Source organism: Molossus molossus, unplaced genomic scaffold (assembly GCF_014108415.1).
Source record: "Molossus molossus isolate mMolMol1 unplaced genomic scaffold, mMolMol1.p scaffold_m16_p_5, whole genome shotgun sequence".
Taxonomy (NCBI): Eukaryota; Metazoa; Chordata; class Mammalia; order Chiroptera; family Molossidae; genus Molossus; species Molossus molossus.
Genome location: NW_023425388.1, coordinates 8,334,844 through 8,354,643, shown reverse-complemented (window position 1 = coordinate 8,354,643; position 19,800 = coordinate 8,334,844). Strand labels below are relative to the sequence as shown.

The 19,800-nt window shown below is 52.5% G+C and overlaps 1 protein-coding gene across 1 annotated transcript in view; it reads right to left on the bottom strand.

Moving 5' to 3' along the window:
- The window catches only part of DSCAM (DS cell adhesion molecule), a 575,021-nt gene that overhangs the window by 79,888 nt on the left and 475,333 nt on the right, over positions 1–19,800 (bottom strand). The window contains exons 17-20 of the mRNA XM_036242878.1: positions 19,016–19,256; positions 17,325–17,471; positions 10,812–10,967; positions 3,953–4,086 (exon numbers count right to left, since the gene is read on the bottom strand). Of these exons, the coding sequence (XP_036098771.1) occupies positions 3,953–4,086; positions 10,812–10,967; positions 17,325–17,471; positions 19,016–19,256 (678 nt within the window). The remainder of the gene's footprint in view (positions 1–3,952; positions 4,087–10,811; positions 10,968–17,324; positions 17,472–19,015; positions 19,257–19,800) is intronic.

Sequence of the window (19,800 nt, the reverse complement as noted above, 5' to 3'; positions counted from 1 at the left end):
CCTGTCCGGGAATCGAACCGGCGGCCTCTTGGTGCAGGGGTTGATGCTCAACCACTGAGCCACACCGGCCGGCCACTGTGGCCTTTGTAAATGCAGTCTTGAGAGGGCTGGGAAGCAAACGCACCCCTGCTCCCTTGGCCGGAAAGCTGTCTGGCCCAGCGAAGGTCCGTTTCCTTGACTCCCAGGGACTTGCTTAGTCCTAAGTTGCGGGCTACATCGCGGAGGGGTGACTGCCACAACCTCAGCCGACAGACAGCCCCGGCATGTTCTCAGTGCTCACTAAGCACACCACTGAGCACCCGCCGCGAGCAGGAACGGGCAACAGGGTCACCTGGAATGGGAACATGTCCCGCTCTCATTCTTCGTTCATGAGAACGTGGTGCTGTCTAACCACCGCCCCAGGCTCGGTGCACATCCGTCGAGCGGTGTAAAATGGGCATTTCCTATACCCTAGTGCGTATTCAGCATGGAACATTCTCCAGATTTCTTTTACGTAGGAAGAGAGTTAGAGAGGATTCCAACTGAGCTACGTTCTACCCGGGACCTAAAAGGTTAGTTCACTTCTTCAGACGTGAACTGATATTCAAACTGTTGTATGTTCTAGTTAATAGCCGGGGTCCAACACGTATGTGGACGAGTCCCCGAATCCAACGAAGGTTGAGGTCGGGCTGTTCGAATCTCCGGGGAGGTTGATGTCTGTCGCGCTTGCTGGTCCCTCATGGCGGGGTCTATGTTTACCCAGCCCCACTCCAGACAACTGTGCAAGAATGTGGCTCTCTTATCGGGCCCACAGAGCTTCAGATGCTCATGTCTTTTACTGAAGCTGAACTTAGAAAACCCCATGACACAGATGCATGATCAGAAAATGTATTTTACTCGCTAGAGAGAAGAGGCTGCCTCTCAACAAAGTCCTTTTTACAAGGAAGGGAGATGAATTGGGGACCTTGAGAAGAATTTACATCAGCAAGGAGGTTAGCTGAGGGACTCTTGTAAAGAAGATGAAATGACAAGGCGTGCTGTGTCCTGAGTTACCCTCCCTGTTCTACATTCGACTATGAAATCATTTCAAAGAAAAAGCACTTCCAGTATGGGAGCAAGGAAAATACACAGAGCCAAGACTGCCCCCTGGTGTTCATCCCGGCACATAGGCAGCCATGGAAAAGACTGGAATTTGATAGATCCAGTTTTCTGACTTGAAATTACAGAAACTAAAGATGGAAACAACAACAAGAACAACAAGAACAACAACAACAAAAACCCACAACCCTTCCTAGGGATTTATAATTTCTTATCAATTCCATGGGAAAAGACCAGAATAATAGCTAGAGTTTCACGTGTACATCTCTGCAGAGAAGTGTATTAGTCCTCTCTGATCTTTACCTATAAGGGTATTCTTTATCCAAAAAGCAGGCCTTGCGTGGGAAATCTCTGTACCTCCCACTCAACTTTGCTGTCAACTGAAACTGCTCTAGAAGATGCAGTCTACTGGAAAACGAGGCTTCGTGCTCCTGACAATGTTGGGAGTAGATGGACAGCAGCGTGGCTGGAGGAAGGAACACCGATTCGGGCTCACTTCGCCTGACCGAGGCTGCCCGGAGACCGCGGGCACCCGTGCCGACCGGCAGTGGTTTTCAATGTGGTCAGCAGGGAGCACAGGGGCCCCCTGCTGGCAGCTGTACGACATCAGCCAGGTGAGAAATTCGGTCTTAATCGCCCACTTTTACTGGGTGGTCGAACCCAGCGGTCTGTGCGGGAAGAGATGTGGGAAACCCCGGACAAAGAAGTTCTGTTCTGTCCTGCAGACCGTTGGATCACGACTTCGGGACAGTAGCTCTTCCTTTGGAGGGGGTGGAATTCGCAGGGTCCACAAAGGGGCCTCGCTCACCTAAGCCTCGGCCACTCGGACTGATTTCAGATAAGCCAGGTTGAAGTTCTCAGTTTAGAGATAAAGACCAGATTGGGAAGACAGGACAGAGTGAGATGCTGGTGTTCTCTGCATCCCACTAGCCTGTTCTAGTACGTCGGAGTCAAACAGCAAATGTGAGTCCTGAGCAAATAGGCCAGTAATCAGTGAATAGAAACAGAAGCATTTCACATGCTCGCGTGCTGTGGGTATTCTTTACTTAGCAACAGCTGTGTCTCCCTCTGAGGAAGTGGTGACAATAGTTTTTCTCTCTTAGGGCTTCATCGTGGTACCCACACTGCTTTGCACCTCTGGCCTCTGATGGTTCAGCAGGTGAGAATTAAAAGCCTCTTTGAAACCAAATAAGGAACCCCCCAAAAATTCTGGAACCCAACTCTGACCGTATTACATTGAAATCGACCTCAGAGGTGCCACTGTTCCCATGGAAACAGCAGACAATACAACTTGAGGTTTCAGCGGGGAGCTGGACCTCAGTGAGCTGCACACACACCCACCCCGCTCCCCACCGCTAGCCATGGTCACTGTCCACAGGGCCACCAGGCCTTGGGGACCGCCCCCAGACTCTGGACTTGCAAAAACGTGCCAGTTTAATTAAAGGATCAGTGGATAAATTCGTTTAGGAACGTCATTCGCCCCTGAAAAGGAAGGATGCTCTGACACACGCTACGTCGTGGGTGGATTCTGAACATTATGCTGAGTCAGGTCAGCCAGTCACAAAAGGACAAGCGCTGTGTGATTTCACCTACACGAGGTCCCTGGAATAGTCAAATCTGCAGACAGAAAGTGGAATGGTGGGTGCCAGGGGTCAGGGGGAGGGACGGGGAGTTAGTGTTTCATGGGGATAGCATTTCAGTTGGGGGAGACGGGAAGTAGACATGGACGAGGGGGATGGTGCACCACCGTGAATGTACATAATGTCCCTGCACTATACACTTAAAATAGCAAAAGTGGTAACTTTTTTTTTATTTTATTTTTTTATCCTCACCAGAGGACATTTTTCCATTTTTTGTTCAGGTAGAGTGGGAGGGGGAGAGAGAGGAAGAGAGAGAGAGAGAGAGAAACATCGATGTGAAGGGACACATCGAGTGGCTGCCACCCGCACAACAACCGACCAGGGCCGGGGACAAACTGCAACCGAGGTACGTGCCCTTAGCGGGAACCGAACCCGGGTCTCTCAGGACCGCAGGCCGACGCTCTAACCGCTGAGCCAAACCGGCCAGGGCGCAAAAGTGGTAACTTTTATGTTATGATATTTACCAGGATTAATTTGTATAAACTCCACAGATACCTACTGAATGGCCACACACGTCAAATTCTGTGCCGGGGACAGAGCTTTAAAGGTGGACGAGACACGGTACCCACCTCAGAAACGTCCTACACATTTCCATGAAGACATACATCTTGATGAACCATTTTCCTTTCCTCTAAAATTTCCCTTTTCTGTCTGGTCTGAGAAACACCTGCACTGCGTAGGCATTCTTCAGCGATGATACATACTGCACTTTGAGGTACGTGGTACTCTGATTTTTAATTCCTTCCCAATGAGCCTAGCTGCCTGCGGTCACTGTAAGGGTCCTAGCACCTCCGGCCAGTCCCCTGGACACCAGGGTTTGCCTGCTTTGCTTCTGGGTGGGAGGAAGGCAGGGGGGGTGGGCCGGGAGGGGGAGGGGCAGAAGGCAGGGAGTCCATTCCGTGATGAGTCCAGGCAAAATCAATAGGCGCCCGCTGACTCTCAACTCAGGCTCGACAAGGCCTCTGGGTTTTGGTTTTGATCAGTCGCCGGCAGTTCGGGGGGAAGTCACCGGATAAGCAATAATCTAGACAGCTGTGCCCCTTGCCATGACTCCGAGGTGTGTTGCACGTGGGGCCTGCATGAGGATGACGCTTTGTGCGTGGAGACAGCAGGGGGAGGTAAAAGCTCCGGGCCGGGCCGGGCCGGTGGCGCGGGAAGGACGGGACTGTCCCCAGGGAGCCCAGGCAGCGTGTGGCCGAAGACGCCGGCAAGGCACCGGCTGTTTGCCAACTCACCGTGGGGTAGGGGTGGGAGCAGAACACCGTGTACTTCCGGATGACGCCGTTCAGCTTGAGCGGGGGCAGCCAGGACACGAAGACCATGGACGCGGAGGCGGCCGCCGCCTTGACGCCCGCGGGGGGACCTGGAACTGGACACGAGAGCCCGAGTTAGCCTCCACCTGCACGCAGGCCCCGCCTGGCAGGACCCCCAGCCCCAGGAAGCGGGGCCCCGCTGCTCTCCCGCTTGGCTTTCCAAGGCTCCGTGTTGGGGCTGAATCGTGTCCCCTCAAATCCGTACAGTGAGGCTCGGACCCCCAGGACCTCCGAGCGGGATCTTATTTGGAGGTCGGGTTTTTACAGGGGTGACCTGGTCCACTCAGACTGGTGCCCGGAAGACGGGGAATGTGGACCCAGACTCGGGGAGATAGAAGACGGGGTGAAGACACGGAGGAGACAGGCCGGGCCACTGGCCCTCACGGCCTCCGACGGCACCCTGCCTGCCCACACCTTGACTTTGACCTTCTGGCCACCAGGAAAACGAGGCAATACATTTCCGCTGCTGGAGCCCCTGGTCAGTGACACGAGGTTACAGCAGCCCCGTCCTGGGCACGTCCCGTGAGAGCCCCATTTTACGAGAACCCTGCTACGTCAGATGGCCGGCGACAGTCCGTTTGGGACGTATTTTCTTCAGACGATCCTCGTGGTCAGAGGGCATTCTGGAGATGTATTCTGTCCTCACGAGGGTACAGGCACAGGTCAGCAGCACTGGGGCCGCTGTTGAGGGGGTTTCCAAGCCCGGATGCCACTGGTGAGGAGGTGAGGGTCCTGCAGGACGCCAGCTCTCCTGCACCCTGCGGAGACAGTGTCTCCACGTTGACTCAGGCACCTGGGACCCTCAGGTCCCCAGCGGGTTCACACCTTCTCTCCACTGCAGAGAGATACACCGCTCTTCCTGTTTGCAAAAGCCAGACCCTGGGAGTCTCTCCCCCTCCTCCCCGCCCGCTCAGGGATGGCAGGGTGGCTACGCCCTCTGGGCCTCCTCGCGGGCATGTGTGGTCCCTGGCGGGGCTCTCCTCCTGGCTCAAGGTTGTTCTGTGACATTGGGCCTCTTTTTAGGTCCCTGGAGGTGGCATCTCCTCTCACCCCAGGACCTTGTTACATGACGACCGAGGTTTGGGGTTCTTTCTGTCTTGAAGAAGCGAAGTCCCACGCTATGGAGGCTGTGACGGCATGGAGGGCCAACTCTGGGAGCTCAGGGGACGACCACGGCCCTAAGGCCACAGGGAACTGGACCCTGGCGACCACCAGTGAGCTTGGCAGAGGACCTGACCTTAGGAGAGGATACAGCCCCTGGGCAGGGGACCCAGCTGCCCCAAGCCTGTTCCCCCACCCTGGAAATGAGTATCATGTTGTTTCAAGGAGCTAAGTGTGTGGCCATTTGTTACAGAACATAGAACACACATCTGTACAGTCAAGGCCTCCAGTAACGTGTCGTGATGTCAGCGTCAAAGCCGGGGCTGGGGAACGACATCGCCTTGGTCTGAAGTGTGGCCGAGGCCCATGCTCCTGCCTCATTTTGTCACGGTCCCCTTTCTGGTTTGGTGACCAGGCGTAGGCAGGGCGTGTGTGTGTAGTGTATGTGAGAGTGTGTGTGTGTTTGTGTGGTGTGTGTTGTATGTGAGGGTGTGTGTGTGTGGTGTATGTGAGGGTGTGTGTGTGGTCTATGTGAGGGTGTGTATGTGTGTGGTGTGTGTTTGTGTGGTGTATGTGAGGGTCTGTGTGTGGTGTATGTGAGGGTGTGTGTGTGTGTTTGTGTGGTGTATGTAGGCTGTGTGTGTGTATGCAGTGTATGTAAAGATGTGTATGTGGTGGTGTAGGTGAGGGTGTGTATGTGAGGGGGTGTGTGTGGTGTATGTGAGGGTGTGCGTGTGTGTGAGTGATGTATGTAAGGTTGTGTGTGTGGTGTATGTGAGGGTGTGTGTGTGTGGTGTATGTGAGGGTGTGCGTGTGTGTGAGTGGTGTATGTAAGGTTGTGTGTGTGGTGTATGTGAGGGTGTGCGTGTGTGTGAGTGGTGCATGTAAGGTTGTGTGTGTGGTGTATGTGAGGGTGTGTGTGTGTGGTGTATGTGAGGGTGTGTGTGTGCTGTATGTGAGGGTGTGCGTGTTTGTGGTGTATGTAAGGGTGTGTGTGTGTGTGAGTGGTGTATGTAAGGTTGTGTGTGTGGTGTATGTGAGGGTGTGTGTGTGTGGTGTATGTGAGGGTGTGCGTATGTGTGAGTGATGTATGTAAGGTTGTGTGTGTGGTGTATGTGAGGGTGTGTGTGTGTGGTGTATGTGAGGGTGTGCGTGTGTGTGAGTGGTGTATGTAAGGTTGTGTGTGTGGTGTATGTGAGGGTGTGTGTGTGGTGTATGTGAGGGTGTGCGTGTGTGTGAGTGGTGTATATAAGGTTGTGTGTGTGGTGTATGTGAGGGGGTGTGTGTGTGGTGTATGTGAGGGTGTGTGTGTGGTGTATGTGAGGGTGTGCGTGTGTGTGAGTGGTGTATGTAAGGTTGTGTGTGTGGTGTATGTGAGGGTGTGTGTGTGTGGTGTATGTGAGGGTGTGTGTGTGATGTATGTGAGGGTGTGTGTGTGTGGTGTATGTGAGGGTGTGTGTGTGTTTACGATGTGCGGTGTGTGTGAGTGTGGGTCCATGTGTGTGGGGAGGTGTGTAGAAGGCACGAGCGTGTGTGGTGTGCAGTGTGAGTGGTGTGTGCACACGTGGGCCTCGAGCTCGTCAGTGGGCTCTCAGCCGTAGCTGACAGCATGACGTTGGGTGGCTGTGCCCACGTCACCGTCCTCACAGCCCCGCAGGGCTCACACGTGCCCCCCTCTCCCACTTCCATGGGACCCGGGACTCCGGCCCTGACAAGCAGGGTCCCAGACGCTCTTTAAGGTGCACGAACCGCCCTGGCTGGTTTGGCTCAGCGGCTGAGCGTCGGCCTGCAGACCAGAGAGCCCCAGGTTTGGTTCCCGCTAGGGGCACGTACCACCAAAAAAAAGGTGCAGGAACCTTGTAACTGCAGTATCACGGGGGGCACACCTCCGGTGGGAGTGGAGCGGCTCTCTGGGAGCAGGCGGGGAGCTCAGTGTGTGTGGACGTGTCACACACCGGGCAGCGCTGAGGCCCCTGGAGCCCATGGACTTCACGGCACCTGGGCGAGAATCACTGCGGGGGAGGGCGCTCTGCAACCACACGGGAGGGCCCCCTGGTCTGTGTGGTGCGGGTGCGTCTGCCCCTGCGTGGAGCACGACCCCCACGGCCACGCGCTGTGGACGCAGGACTCGGCGGGACTGACTGACCAGAGGGTTCAGAGACATCCTGACGTCTGTTTACTTCCCACTGACTCAGCTCTCTTTCAGATGTCACCCCAGATGGATGGCCAACCACGGGGACGCAGCACCGGCACGGGTGACACCTTCCTGGGCCTCCTCCCACAGAACACCTTACAGAGCCGTGTGGGGGGCGCTCAGGAGGCCTCTGGTCGCAAACACGACCCCCTCTCCACTGCGACACGCGCAGGGCAGACCGCGTGCCCGCAGGACGGACCGACAGCTGGGGAACGAACAGGTGGCGTTCCTGTCCTCTCCGCACAGCTTGGCTCAGACCGCGGTCTCGGCAGACACAGTGGCGGCAGGGTCACGCAAACGTCTCAGAGTTCACACCCGGGTGTGTTGTGTTCAGAAACAGAAAGCTAGGTCAGCAATCTTCTTTGTGTTCTTGTGGCTGAACCAAGGAACATGTTCTGGGCAGTCCTGGGATGGGGACCGGGCAGCTGAGAAATTCGCACAGACCTGAGGGTATGTCCAGGCACCCGAGGCTGCGCTGTGGTCTGAGACTACGCCTGTGGGCCCGAGAATACACCCACGGACCCGAGAACACGTCTATCGACCAAGAATCCTCACGGGGGCTGAGAAACCGCACAGGGCGCAGAAAATGTGTTCTCTAGACAAATACTTCAGGTGCACGTTATCCCTGCAGAACTAAACTTCTGACTCTATTTATCTAGACTTTTTTATTTATCACTTTATCCTGTTTCTGTACGTTTTATGAGCAAGTGCTACATTGTTCCTTTTGAAAGTGATCAGTGACCTAACCACACGATTTAAAACTCTAGACCTCGTGACACCGAGGGTTAGGGAGCCTGGTTTAGGAAATGTGTTGTACACAGAGGATCGAATTGACACTTGTTGTTAATGTGTTAATACATCTTTACTTGTGAGAATATCAGTAAACACGGAAACTTTAACCTATGCTTAGGATAGTGCCTTACTGAAGAAGAAGTGGATAAATATTGGAAATTATTATTTGGCTGGAATTTTATCCACATTTTTACATAATTGAATTGAAGCTGACAGGGTAGTCCCAACTTCGAAACTGTAAGACGTTATAGTAGAATAATAAACAGGATCTAAATTCTTAATTTTAGGAAGCATTCCTTCTAGGAGAATAATTTGTTATTCATTCCTTCTCTGTGACTATTTGTTTCCTCTCTCCATCAGACACAAAATTGCATTCAGTTCTAGAAACCGCCCAAATGTCCGCTCACCTCAGATACCCAGCCTGTGAGCGTGGCCGGCGCAATACTGCACCATTTTTAAACTAGTGAATTTTCCATGTGAATCTGGGAGATCATTTCATAATTACACAGGTTTTTCTCCCCTTCCGCCTACTCTCTGCTCTGCTGCTTCTTCAAAAATGCTGACGACGTATCCCCAGTGAACACGGACATTCAGTTCTGTGTCGCCCTTGCCTGGCCCCCCGCACAGGTGGAGTGCGCCCTTCCCCCCTGGGGTAACCGGTACACCCGGGGCAGGGCCCTCCGCCACCCATCACATCCGCATACAGCAGCGGCGCCGATGCCAAAGCAGGGAATTACTGATTGATAAGTTAGACTGGGTCTCAGGGTCAAGGCTGGAGACAGAACTCTCTGATTTCTAAAACCGGAGGGCTCATTAAAAATTGATCCGAAACGCCCGGTCATTAAGGAGTTGTGGAGAGACTTCCCTTCTTGTTGGGATTTTGTACATGCTCCTGAAAAGACGCAGGTGTCAAAATTCCCGTTGCTGATCCCTCTGCTCTTTAAATAGTAATGCCAGTGACATTTGTGTTCTCGCTCAGCAATGCAAATGAGCGCTCCGCCCCTGCTCCGCAGGAGTCGAGATCAAATCATCAACTATCTGGTGTCAAGAACCATCCCACCATGTGTCACACGGGCTGTTTGCACACATCACTTCTCTTTCTATGTCTTAATGCTGTCTGATCGTTATGGAAATTCAGTCCATGAAGACAGTCGGAGGAGGTGAGGCGAGGTGCCCGCGGTCCCCGGGCAGCATCGAGACGGGGCTCTCCGGCTGTTACCTTTCAAACGTTAAATGAGAGCCGCCTCCACTCGGGACATTGCTTTGCAGAGCTCTCTGTTAGTGTGTGGCTTCCTCGTGGCGAATTCCGACCTGGGGTTTCTCTAAATAATACAAGTCCCTGGAGCAGCATCGGCTGAACCCTGCACATTCGTGGGAAGGATCACCCGCGTGCTCTAGAAAAACGAGAGGCCTAATTTGTGCGCAGGCCCGGTGGTACAAGAAGGGCTGCAGAGATGGTGGAAATAACGCGTGAGGAGGGCGGAGGGGACTGCTCGTGGGAGCAGGGCAGGGTTTGCCGAGGTCAGAGCAGAGTGAGGTGGGAGACGGCGGGCTGTGGATGTCAGGGGCATGTTAGGGGACAGGGAGGCCGAGGAGAAGAGGCCACCCAGGCCTCTGAGCATGCGTCCCTGGCTTTGCTGCCACAGGACGGCTAAGGGCTCCAGCAAGGGCGTGTCTGACGTTCTTTGCAGTGAACAGGTTGCACAGACATCAGACCTGCCCGTACATGGCAGGTCCTGGGTGATGGTGACTCTGCTCCAACCCATCCCGCTTCCTGGGGGAACAGAGTCCTAGAAAAAAGACAGACAAATCGCAGGGTCCAATCAGCACAGAACTTCGGCGTCCGGTCTCGTCTCGACCCTGTGTCTGGTATAACTCTGGCTCTGATCTGGAGGGTTCCACATGAGATCAATCTGACATCCGCTGCCCCTTCCTTTATCAAGGTGGAGACTGTTGTTCTCATTACTCCTATGAGATTCATTAGAATTTGAACTGTTCTTCAAACAGGCTTGGATAAGGCCCCTTAAAAGAATATAAAAAAACTATTTGTCATGTAGTTTTTTGCAGCTTTGGGGAAAAGTCACCTAACCAAGTCCAAATGATGTGAAAAGGCAAGAATTACTGGTCTGAGACAGAACGCGCAGTGATGTAGTCTTACCAAACCATCGTGAATTCTTGTAAGACATTTTAAAAACTAACACGAAGCTCTCAAATGAAGGGCTTATTCCGAAGTGATTCTGAAGCTGGCCCAGAATAAGACGGCTCGGGCCATTACCTAATTTCCCAGTGGCAGACGGAAATAATCGGAGCTGACACTGAATGGCCGAAGAGTCCCTAAAAGTGCCCTGACGGCGTACGGAGCAGGTATAGCAAGTACTACAGCTTTGCGATGAAAAGCTCTTTTGCTTAGAATAATACTCGGCCAAAAAGAAAGTACAGGGAAAGAGAGGAACAATGGGAAATCAACAAAGGCAATGAGGAACCCAAGGGTCTGAATCACGCTGGCGTGTTTTGGGGGAGCGCAGGTGTGCACGCAGCGAAGTCCAGACCAGGCTGGGGAACCAAGACGTGCACCTTGACCCGGCCTCCCAACAGAGGCTTCCGCGGGAAGGCGGCCACCTGCAGGTGCGTCCCATGTCTCCCGGCGTGCCAGCCGGGACCGGAGCGGTCCCCCCACACCCGCCCATGTCTCACCATCCTCTTTGGTCCGGGTAAAGATCTGCTCGCTCCTGACGCCATCTCCGGCCCGGGTGAACGCCAGCACCTGGATGCTGTAGTTGGTGTATTTTTCCAGCCCGTCCAGCTCCAGAGAAGGCTGCGTGGTGCTGACGTTTTTGATCTCGCCCAGCTCTGGGGGACAAGGGAACAGACCTGGTTACCGTGGCTGCGGGTACACGTCCTTGATGCCCAGCCCTGGGCCACGCGTCACACCCTGAGATCACTCAGAGGGCCTGCGCAGCCTTTCCACTTGGGAAAGGTCACTCACACCCACTGCCATGGAACACGGGGGGACACCGGTCTGGAAACAGGGTAGTCCCCACACCCCGAGTCCGGGTTGCTGAAGACCACAATCAGCACACTCCGTGGGCACATTTCCGACGGCTCATTAAGACGTAATAACTCTGCACAGTGACAGATCACTGTGTGGGCCACTCTGTAAGGTACATGAATGTCTAACCACTAAGTTGTACCCCTGAAAAAAATGTAGCATTGTTTGTCAACTGTAATAAATTAAAAAAAAAAACTGTACATATTTCACGTGTACATTCTAATGAGCTTGGACATAGGCACACACTGTGATGCCATCAGGACAATCAAGATGGTAAACACAGCATCGTTTCCCAAAAAACTGCTTCTGCAAGTCATCCTGGTTTTTGTTTTTAAAACCGACTCTACATGAACACACCTGTACCTTTAAGCACCCACAGTCCCTAATCTCTGAGCTGAGACAAGGCGGTGTAGCAAGCCCCTCTCGCCTGAACGAACCCTCTCGGGGTCCCTGCCGAAGTGACATGCGATGTGTCAGAGACTCGGTGCTGGCTAAAAATGCTTCGTTTTCTGGAGTGGGAGCAGCTAACAATATTCAAAGGTGGAGCAATATGCGCTCTCCTCTTAGGCATATTGTACACGGCAATTTGAGAAAATGTACAGTGATGTGCTCGTTCCCCCGCGGGTGTTGAAATGAGCCACCTATGGAGGAGCCAGAGCAGGAGAGAGGCCTAGGGATGGCTCACCCCTCGGGCAGGTGCCCGCTCTGGAAGGTCTGTGCCTGCCTGCACCCCCGTGTGCCTGGTTGCTAAGAGAGCGGGCTGGGAGGCGGAGGGCCAGAGGGGCTCCTCCTTGGGAGGCCGGATTCACTGGAGGCCAACTCTGCACACACTCAGAAAGCGAAAGGCTTCCTGGTCACGTCTCCTGCCTCCCGCCCTGGCCGAGAGGCCTGGCACGCTGTGCGCGCTCCCCTGGGTGTTGGCTCTGTTCTAGGTGCACGTGCTGACTCGCCGTTACCAGAATCCTAGTACTTCTACATTTTACAGGAGGGAGAGCTGAGACAGAGGATCAGCACCTTCCCAAGGTCACGGGGCCCAGCACAGGGGCCGAGAGCATGGGCCGTGGAACCAGTGTGTGGCCTCAGTCCACAGTCCCAGCCACTCGGACAGGGTCACTCAGCAGCCGTCACACTGGCTGGATTAAACGGGCTTTCTGCTGGCCTGGTTTTCTCTTCCTGATCTGTGACTTTCTTTTCTCCATCCTTCTAGAATATTGCACAGAAGTTCAGAGATAAATGACCATCTACTTGTAATTATGATGACTGTGGAGTGGCCTTTTTAATTTTTGCTTTTGGTCATCACCAGAAGGATCAGTGTTGAAGCGGGCGCAGGGGAAATGGTGGATGTAAAATAATGCAGGGCATGTCGAGGCTTCCCGGGCACCTGCCGGGAGCCTCTGTGTGCGAGGGGGTAAGGGGAGTGGAGAGGTGGGCGCCTGAGGGGTGCTGGGGCACAAACACCGCCTTGGACCTGCGCACGAGCTAAAGACCTGTTAGCCCTTGGACAGACTGTGGACGAGTTCTGGGGGCAGGACACGATGCTGGGGGCAGAAAGCAGAGCATGAGGTGCAGCCCGCAAAAGACAGTATCTTCTGGGGAGGTCAGAGGGGTGCAGCTTGTCGGGGGCCACAGTTAGAAGCCTCCACAATGCTGTGAAATGAGAACACTGCTCATGTGCGTGGCGTTGCGCATCCAAAGTCAGCAACTGTTAGACTCAGAAGGGCTAGGAACGCTCCCTTGTGAAGGTAGGGTCCATCCTGGGTGACCACTGGTCTCTTCTCATTATAGTATTCATTCATATAGTTCATTTTTCCTGAGCATGTTTAACATAGGTCAATTGGATTAGAATAAAAACCAAAATGATCCAGCTGGTGTGGCTCAGTAGTTGAGTGTCAACCCATGCACCAAGAGGTCGCCCGTTCGATTTCTGGTCAGGGCACACGCCCAGGCTGTGAGCCAAATCCCCAGTGGGGTGGGGGCAGGGTGTGCAGGAGGCAGCCAGTCGATGTTCTCTCTCATGGATGTTTCTATCTCTCTCCCCCTCTCTCTCTGAAATCAATAAAGAAAAAAACACACATGAAAATGTTAATGACAAAAAGGTATAAGTATAAATCTCATAAGATCTTTTCAGATTTAGAAACTTCTATATTGTGCCAAAGATTACACACACACACACACACACACAACACATACATGCACACACATACATACCTGCACACACCTGAACACACATACCTGCATACATACAGATACACACACCAAACACACATGCACACACATGAACACCCTCTGCCTCTGCAGGCACACACACAAGCATGCACACACCTGCAAACACACACCTGCACACACACGTACATGTAGCACACAGGTGACACATGCATACACACATGAACACACAAACACACAGGTCTGTGCAGGCATGCACACATACATGCATACACCTGCAAACACCTACCTGCACACACATGACACACACACACACACACAAAGACACATGGCTGCATGGATGTGCATATGCACACATATGTACACACACACACACTTTCAGGGGAAATGCATCTAAGGAGATGGAGGGGTCCCACAGGGCTCTACCAGGAGCTAGTTTTGAGAACTTGACTGAATCGTTTGACCTCTTGAGGCCTGTATTTTGTTTGCTTGCTTTTTTCTTTAAAAGGGGCCTGGGGGTCTCCACCTCGCGAGAAAGTGGGCTCGGATCTATGGTGCGGGAGAAAGCTGCTCCCGCAGGGGCCGGAAAGAGACGGTGGGGCGGAGCAGCGTGGAGGGCGAGGCGGGGAGCCTGGCTGTTGTGAAGAGCGGCCGTCACTTCTGCTCATGAATTACGTACTAATTAGAGCTAATATCCGCATGTTTACTCTTATTAGGGTTCACATTGCTTTGATGAACTCATTTATCATGAACCAGGGGCAGTCAAAATCCCCATCCAAAAGGCTCCCCAAAGACTGAAAAGCACGTGACTGGCAGGACCAGCTCCATGCCCAGCGCCCTCGCCCCCCGGGCAGGTGTTCCCAGCCCAGCAGGGCCCCCGTGAAGAGCAGACACGGGAAATAAGGAGGAAATCATGCTTCACTTTCCATCTCCTACGCTCTGACTCCTCTCGGACGGCTTAAACAAGGGTGCCGCCACCCACCTCTCACGGCCCCGTAGGGCTATGATTTCTAAGTGTGGTAAGTAGAGAATTGTGTTCATTTGGTCATCAGAGTCAAATCATATGAAATAAACATATAAAATAAATTCAGAACTCACACACTTTTACATATAGCTTTTAAAAGTATTTTAAAACAAGATAGCTTTCTGTATTGATGCGCCCGCTGCCATTGCCCAGGTGTTCTAAGGAGGGAATCACCCCTGGAGCCACCCACTGTGCGGCCCCGGCTGCTGCCTAAATGCGATTTCGCTTTAGAATCCCCGTCTCGGTCTTGAGGAAAAACAAGAGATGGAAAGTAGCTCAATTCAGACGGAACAGGTAACTTTTCAAACTGTGCAGTTTTCCTAGCATCTCAGACCAATTGCTCTGTCAGGTCTTAACATCATTTAACTTTCTGATTAGGACACAATACTCAAGAATGTCACCAACATTGTTATTGAACCTATGCTAGCAAAGTTATATTAACCAATTTTATGTTATCTGATCACATAAGCAATAACAAATTGCTTTCTTATAGATATTTTGAAAATATTTGGGGCAGTTGCTAATCACAGCGGTGGTAACAATCTCTGCCTCTCCAAGCAGTATGAGTGTGTGTGTGTGTGTGTGAGAGTGTGTGTGAGTGTGAGAGTGCATGTGCACACGTGCACGAGTGTATGTGCATTAGTGTGTGAGTGTGTGCAGGTATGTGTGCATAAGTGTGTGTGTATGAAAGTGTGAGACAGTATGTGCATGTGAATGTGTGTTTGTGAGAGCATGTAAATGTGTGTGAGTAAAAGTGTGAATGTATGAGTGTGAATGTGAGTGTGTGCAGTGTGTTCTCAAGGATCAGTGGGCATAGTTCTCCACAGTCACTACGTGCTTTGTGTCTATGGAAACCTCGGACCACGGCCGGAGCAGTTGTGCAAACGCTTGGAGCAATTCTGTGGGATTACCTGCTAATTCATAAATGTCGTCGCTCATAGGTGGCAGGGTAGGCGTGACTGTTCCTAGCAGGTGTCTGTTCCGAGGGTTTCGTCCTTATCTTTTGGAAGTTAAGTGTGGGACTCTGACATCAGACATACGCACAGCACTTTGGTCTTACACAGTGAGCAGAGTATCCTTAGGAGCAGATGTACTTCCGAACACTGATCATTTAAGTTTCTTTGTTTGCGCATCCACGTTTTTAAGGCAGGAAGAGTGACGGGTTGACTGGACCACATGACTGCACCGTCCATCAGAACTAAGGTACGGATAGGTGGTGCCAGCAACTGTGAGCGACGTGAACATACGAATGAAGAGGCACCACTGGATTCTGGACGTGGTTCCAGTAGGAACAAAACCGGGACAACTTTAGTGCAACACTGTCTTTAGCGGAGATTTCAGGGTGCTCCGTCGTATCTTGTTCAAGAAACCAGCACACGTATGTGCAATGATACCCTATAGTGTACGTCAAAACAATAGATAATTTGGGTACATTTTTGTTGTTTTAAACTTCACGTCTACGGGATTTTCAAAAGCTCTTTTGGGAGGAGACAGCGAAGTTGTGAACGAATCGCCCACTCAGGTGTCTGCCCTGGAGACTGGCTGTGCATTAAGGGGCTTGTGGTTCCGCAGTCGGGAGATCCTCCCTCGTTCGCTCGTCTGGACCCCGCCCCCCGGGCAGGCGCTGCATCCTCAGTGTGGAGCTAGAGTCCAGCACAGAGTAGATGCTCAGCTCACCCTCTGCTGCAGGATCGAGCAGGACTCCTTACACACGCCTCCCGGTGCCTGGTGCCGGGCAAGGTACTACACTGGCCACGGAGGGAAACCGGATCCAGTTCTCAGCCCAGAGAAGCAGGTCTGGTCACAGACATAAATAGCTAAGGCTTCGACACTGCTAGTTATTGAGCAAATTACAGTCATTCTGCTGACGTGTCTTCCTCCTCTCTTCCGGCATCCATCCTGGAGGCCCTGCAGCCTCTGCGGCCCACTGACCTGCTTAGCAGAGCAGACCCAGGCTCCTGAGCAGGCCTGGCGGCCCGGCTGTGTCTGCTCAACCTCAGAGGTGCATGTGCCCCAGGAGGCCACACTCACTCAGAGGGGCTGAAAGACACCCCAGACCAGAGAGGAGGCAGGACCCAGGGACAGGGGTGCAGGAGGAGGCTGGGGAATGGACAGCAGGGGAGGATGTGGGTGTGGGACCCCAAATCTTGGGTCATAAGCAGTGAGCAGACCTTGGGCGGCCTTAGGGCCACAGTGCAGGTGGGCACTTATGCTCACGGAGGGGCGCCCAGCCAGGCTCAGCAACACCCACCACCCGGAAGCCAACGCGCCCACATGTTTTCCACCTGAGAAACTTCTGGCCTCAATCTTGCCACCACCTGAGCTGCTACTTTGCCCAAACAGGAGGCTTTTTGTACTACAGCTTGAAAGAAAACAAACACACACAAAGAAACAAGGAGAATGAGGGGAAAGAAGCGGGGGGAGAGGAGGGAGGAAGAGGAGAAAGAGAAATAGGAAGAGGGGACAGACATGGAGGGTTTTGGATCTGATGGCTCCCCGTGGGGAGTGACATCCCCTCGAGGTGCCCTGGCATTCCTTCTGAACCCCTTGGCGTTCACCAGGGGAACTTAAGAAGGTTCCTGCTGAGTTCTGTTGGAGAATAGGAAGAGGTCCGCCTTTTAGGATATACTGATGTGGAACTTTCTAGATACAGATCGAGGTTTTGGTGCTGCCTGCAGAGGATTGACATGGGTACTTATAGTTAGAAAAACACACCTACGCCTAGATTTCCCAAGCGCCACCCCTCCTAGACCTCCGACGGCTCTTTGGAGGATTGTGAGGCCTGACGCAGCTGCATACATCTGTCACGACGCTGGACGAGAGATGTGAACAGAATGACATGGGAAAAAGAGGAAGTTGTTCATTGATCAAGAAACGCCCACCCTGTCCTGAACCCATATTAGCACCAGGGTCTGCAAATTCCATCGCATACCCCTCGGGGCAAACTCAAAGCCCCAGGTAATCCTCTTACCTCCATCCATGAGGTTGGCCCAGTAAATGACTCTAAAGCCCTGGAGGATCCCATTCAAGGCCTCCTTGGAAAGCGTGGACCAAGATATTGATATGCTTTCCGGTGACGTTGCTATGGCTTGGACATTTTCAGGGGGGTAGCTGGGCACTGAAATGAAATGATCAGACTCTGTAATAACGGCGCGTGGTTTCATTAGCAATACCGAATCAGCAACATTCATTGAATATTTCAGTGTTCAAACCAAGAAAAAAATTGCACCCAATTCCCCAAATTAAGGAGAAATGAGTACTATTCTCCCCATACAAATATTACAGTAATTCAGTAAAATATCACGAGTTTATGCATATGTTCTAATAGGATTCCATAGTCTCTCTTTCCAGATTAATTCCTTCACTTTTAAGGAGGTCATTCCAAGCTGTGGAGGGGAGAACAATTCTGATCTTACTGCATGAGTAAAGATGACTGCTTCGTTTACTCGACCATTACTCTTATAAGTTACTGCCTAAAGTTGCATTTACTTTGTCCAATACGTCCCCTTTATTTAGTAATATCTGGCGTGTCAATGGGAAGCCTGGCTATTGAAAAGTGCTGAAAAAGCAGCATATTTACTACCTATCCTCCCTTCAATACTAAAACACCCTGTCAGAGGAAGAGAGGAAATGGACTAAGATAAAAGTTAGGAACATATTTGACGTATTTTTTTTTATATGGAGTTCATGCAAAGCTTAAACGTTGTATCTAGGAGAGGCTACAAAGTATTGACTGAGCCCCATGCATCAGTGAAAAATGAGCCTCAAAGCGGAAACCAAAGGGCATATTTAATCACCATGGAAAAGATTATGAAGGTGGAAGAAAACCCCAGTCCTCAAGTTTCTAGTTATCTAAGACTTCTCTTTCGGTAAAAGCTGCCAGAAATTCTCTGTGGAGATTCCTCCTCAACCCTATGATCCAGGGGGTCGTTGCACAAGAGATCACTGCAGTGCAAGCTTCCTGCCTTAATACCTACTGCTTATTGCTGCAGTTAACCCCATGTCTTATCTCTGCACCCAAAACACTGCCTCTGGACACGGTCCCTCTGTCTTTTCTAGCACTACCAGGAGTCTAGCTTGTAGGTTCTCGTCACTATGTTGTGTAAAAGCCAGAATTAATTCTTATGGCCACGAGGGGGCGCTGCGGCACCGCGAGATTAGCTCCAGGAAGTCCACTCCTCTGTTCTCTGGTCTCAGATGCTTGAAAATAGAAAGCAACCAGGAAAAAGGAGAAGAAGAGGAAAGAAAAAAGAAAGAAAGAAAATCCTCCTTAATGTTGCTGTGGGAGACATTCTTAGAAAATCGCATTTCTTCATTGTGGCCAGTCTTCCGCAGTCAGAGGGAGAGCAAGTTCCCACTAGGGAAAAGCCCGGTTCTTGTTTTGAAATGAATGAGGAAGATGCTGGAGAGGACATGGATTTGGGCTTTGCAATCAAGAGGTGTCCAGGGCGGGACCCAATCAACGCAGTTACGGTGACGGTGACTCAGGCCAAGTTTCCCCAGCAGAGACCCTGTCCCCGCGCCCCCGTCCCCCGCGGGCCCCTCTGCCTGCCTCTGTCCCTGCAGAGCCGCGGGGGCCAGGCTGTGGGGAACCGGCACCCCGACCAGAACCAGAGCGAGCCCTGGGAAGGAGAGCGGGCGCCGCGCTCCCGCAGAGCCTACCGTCCTCGAGGGTGGTGGTGATGATTTCCTGAGAAGAAGGCCCGGTCCCGGCCCTGTTGCACGCCTGCACCACCAGGCCGTACTGGGTGAACTTGTTCAGGTTGTCCAGGGTGTACACCTCGCTGTCCCCGGTGGTGTCGATGCTGATGATGTTGAACTGGAAGTTGCCCCCCGTGCTGTACTCGCGGTAACCTATCTGGTAGCCTCGGATAATCCCATTTTGCAAATGTTTCTTAGGAGCCTAGACAGGAAAGAAAAGAACACACTAAAGGGTACTGGACAGGAGGGGAGCCAGCACACCCCACGTTTGTTAGGGGAACAGAAATACAACCGAACCACCACGGGAATAAGAACATCGGGTGTAGTCACGGAACAGCGTTAGCAGAAGTGACCGCGGGCAGAGGGCCTGGATCAAGGCAGCAGCCGTCACCACAGTCCCGGGACACAGCGCTTGTGCTCCCCATGACACAGAGGTCACCCAGAATGAGGGACCTGTGCCCCCGGCCCCTCCCTCACGCCGCCTGGCCGACGTCTCTCACTGCTGGGCGGTGTTTGGAAAGATGGAGTGTTTGTGGCGTCTCTGTGTCCACCAGCCAACACAGGGCCCGGCAAAACCTCTGGCCACTTGGCCAGACTATTCCCAGCACTGGGGGCAGAACTGACTTTAAAACAATGATCCCTGCCCTCTCGGGGCTCACACTCTAGTGGAATATTCCAGAATAACGGGGTTCCCAGGTTGAAAGCCGGGTGTGGAGCGGAGTCACTGCTGACAGGAAGGGAAACCT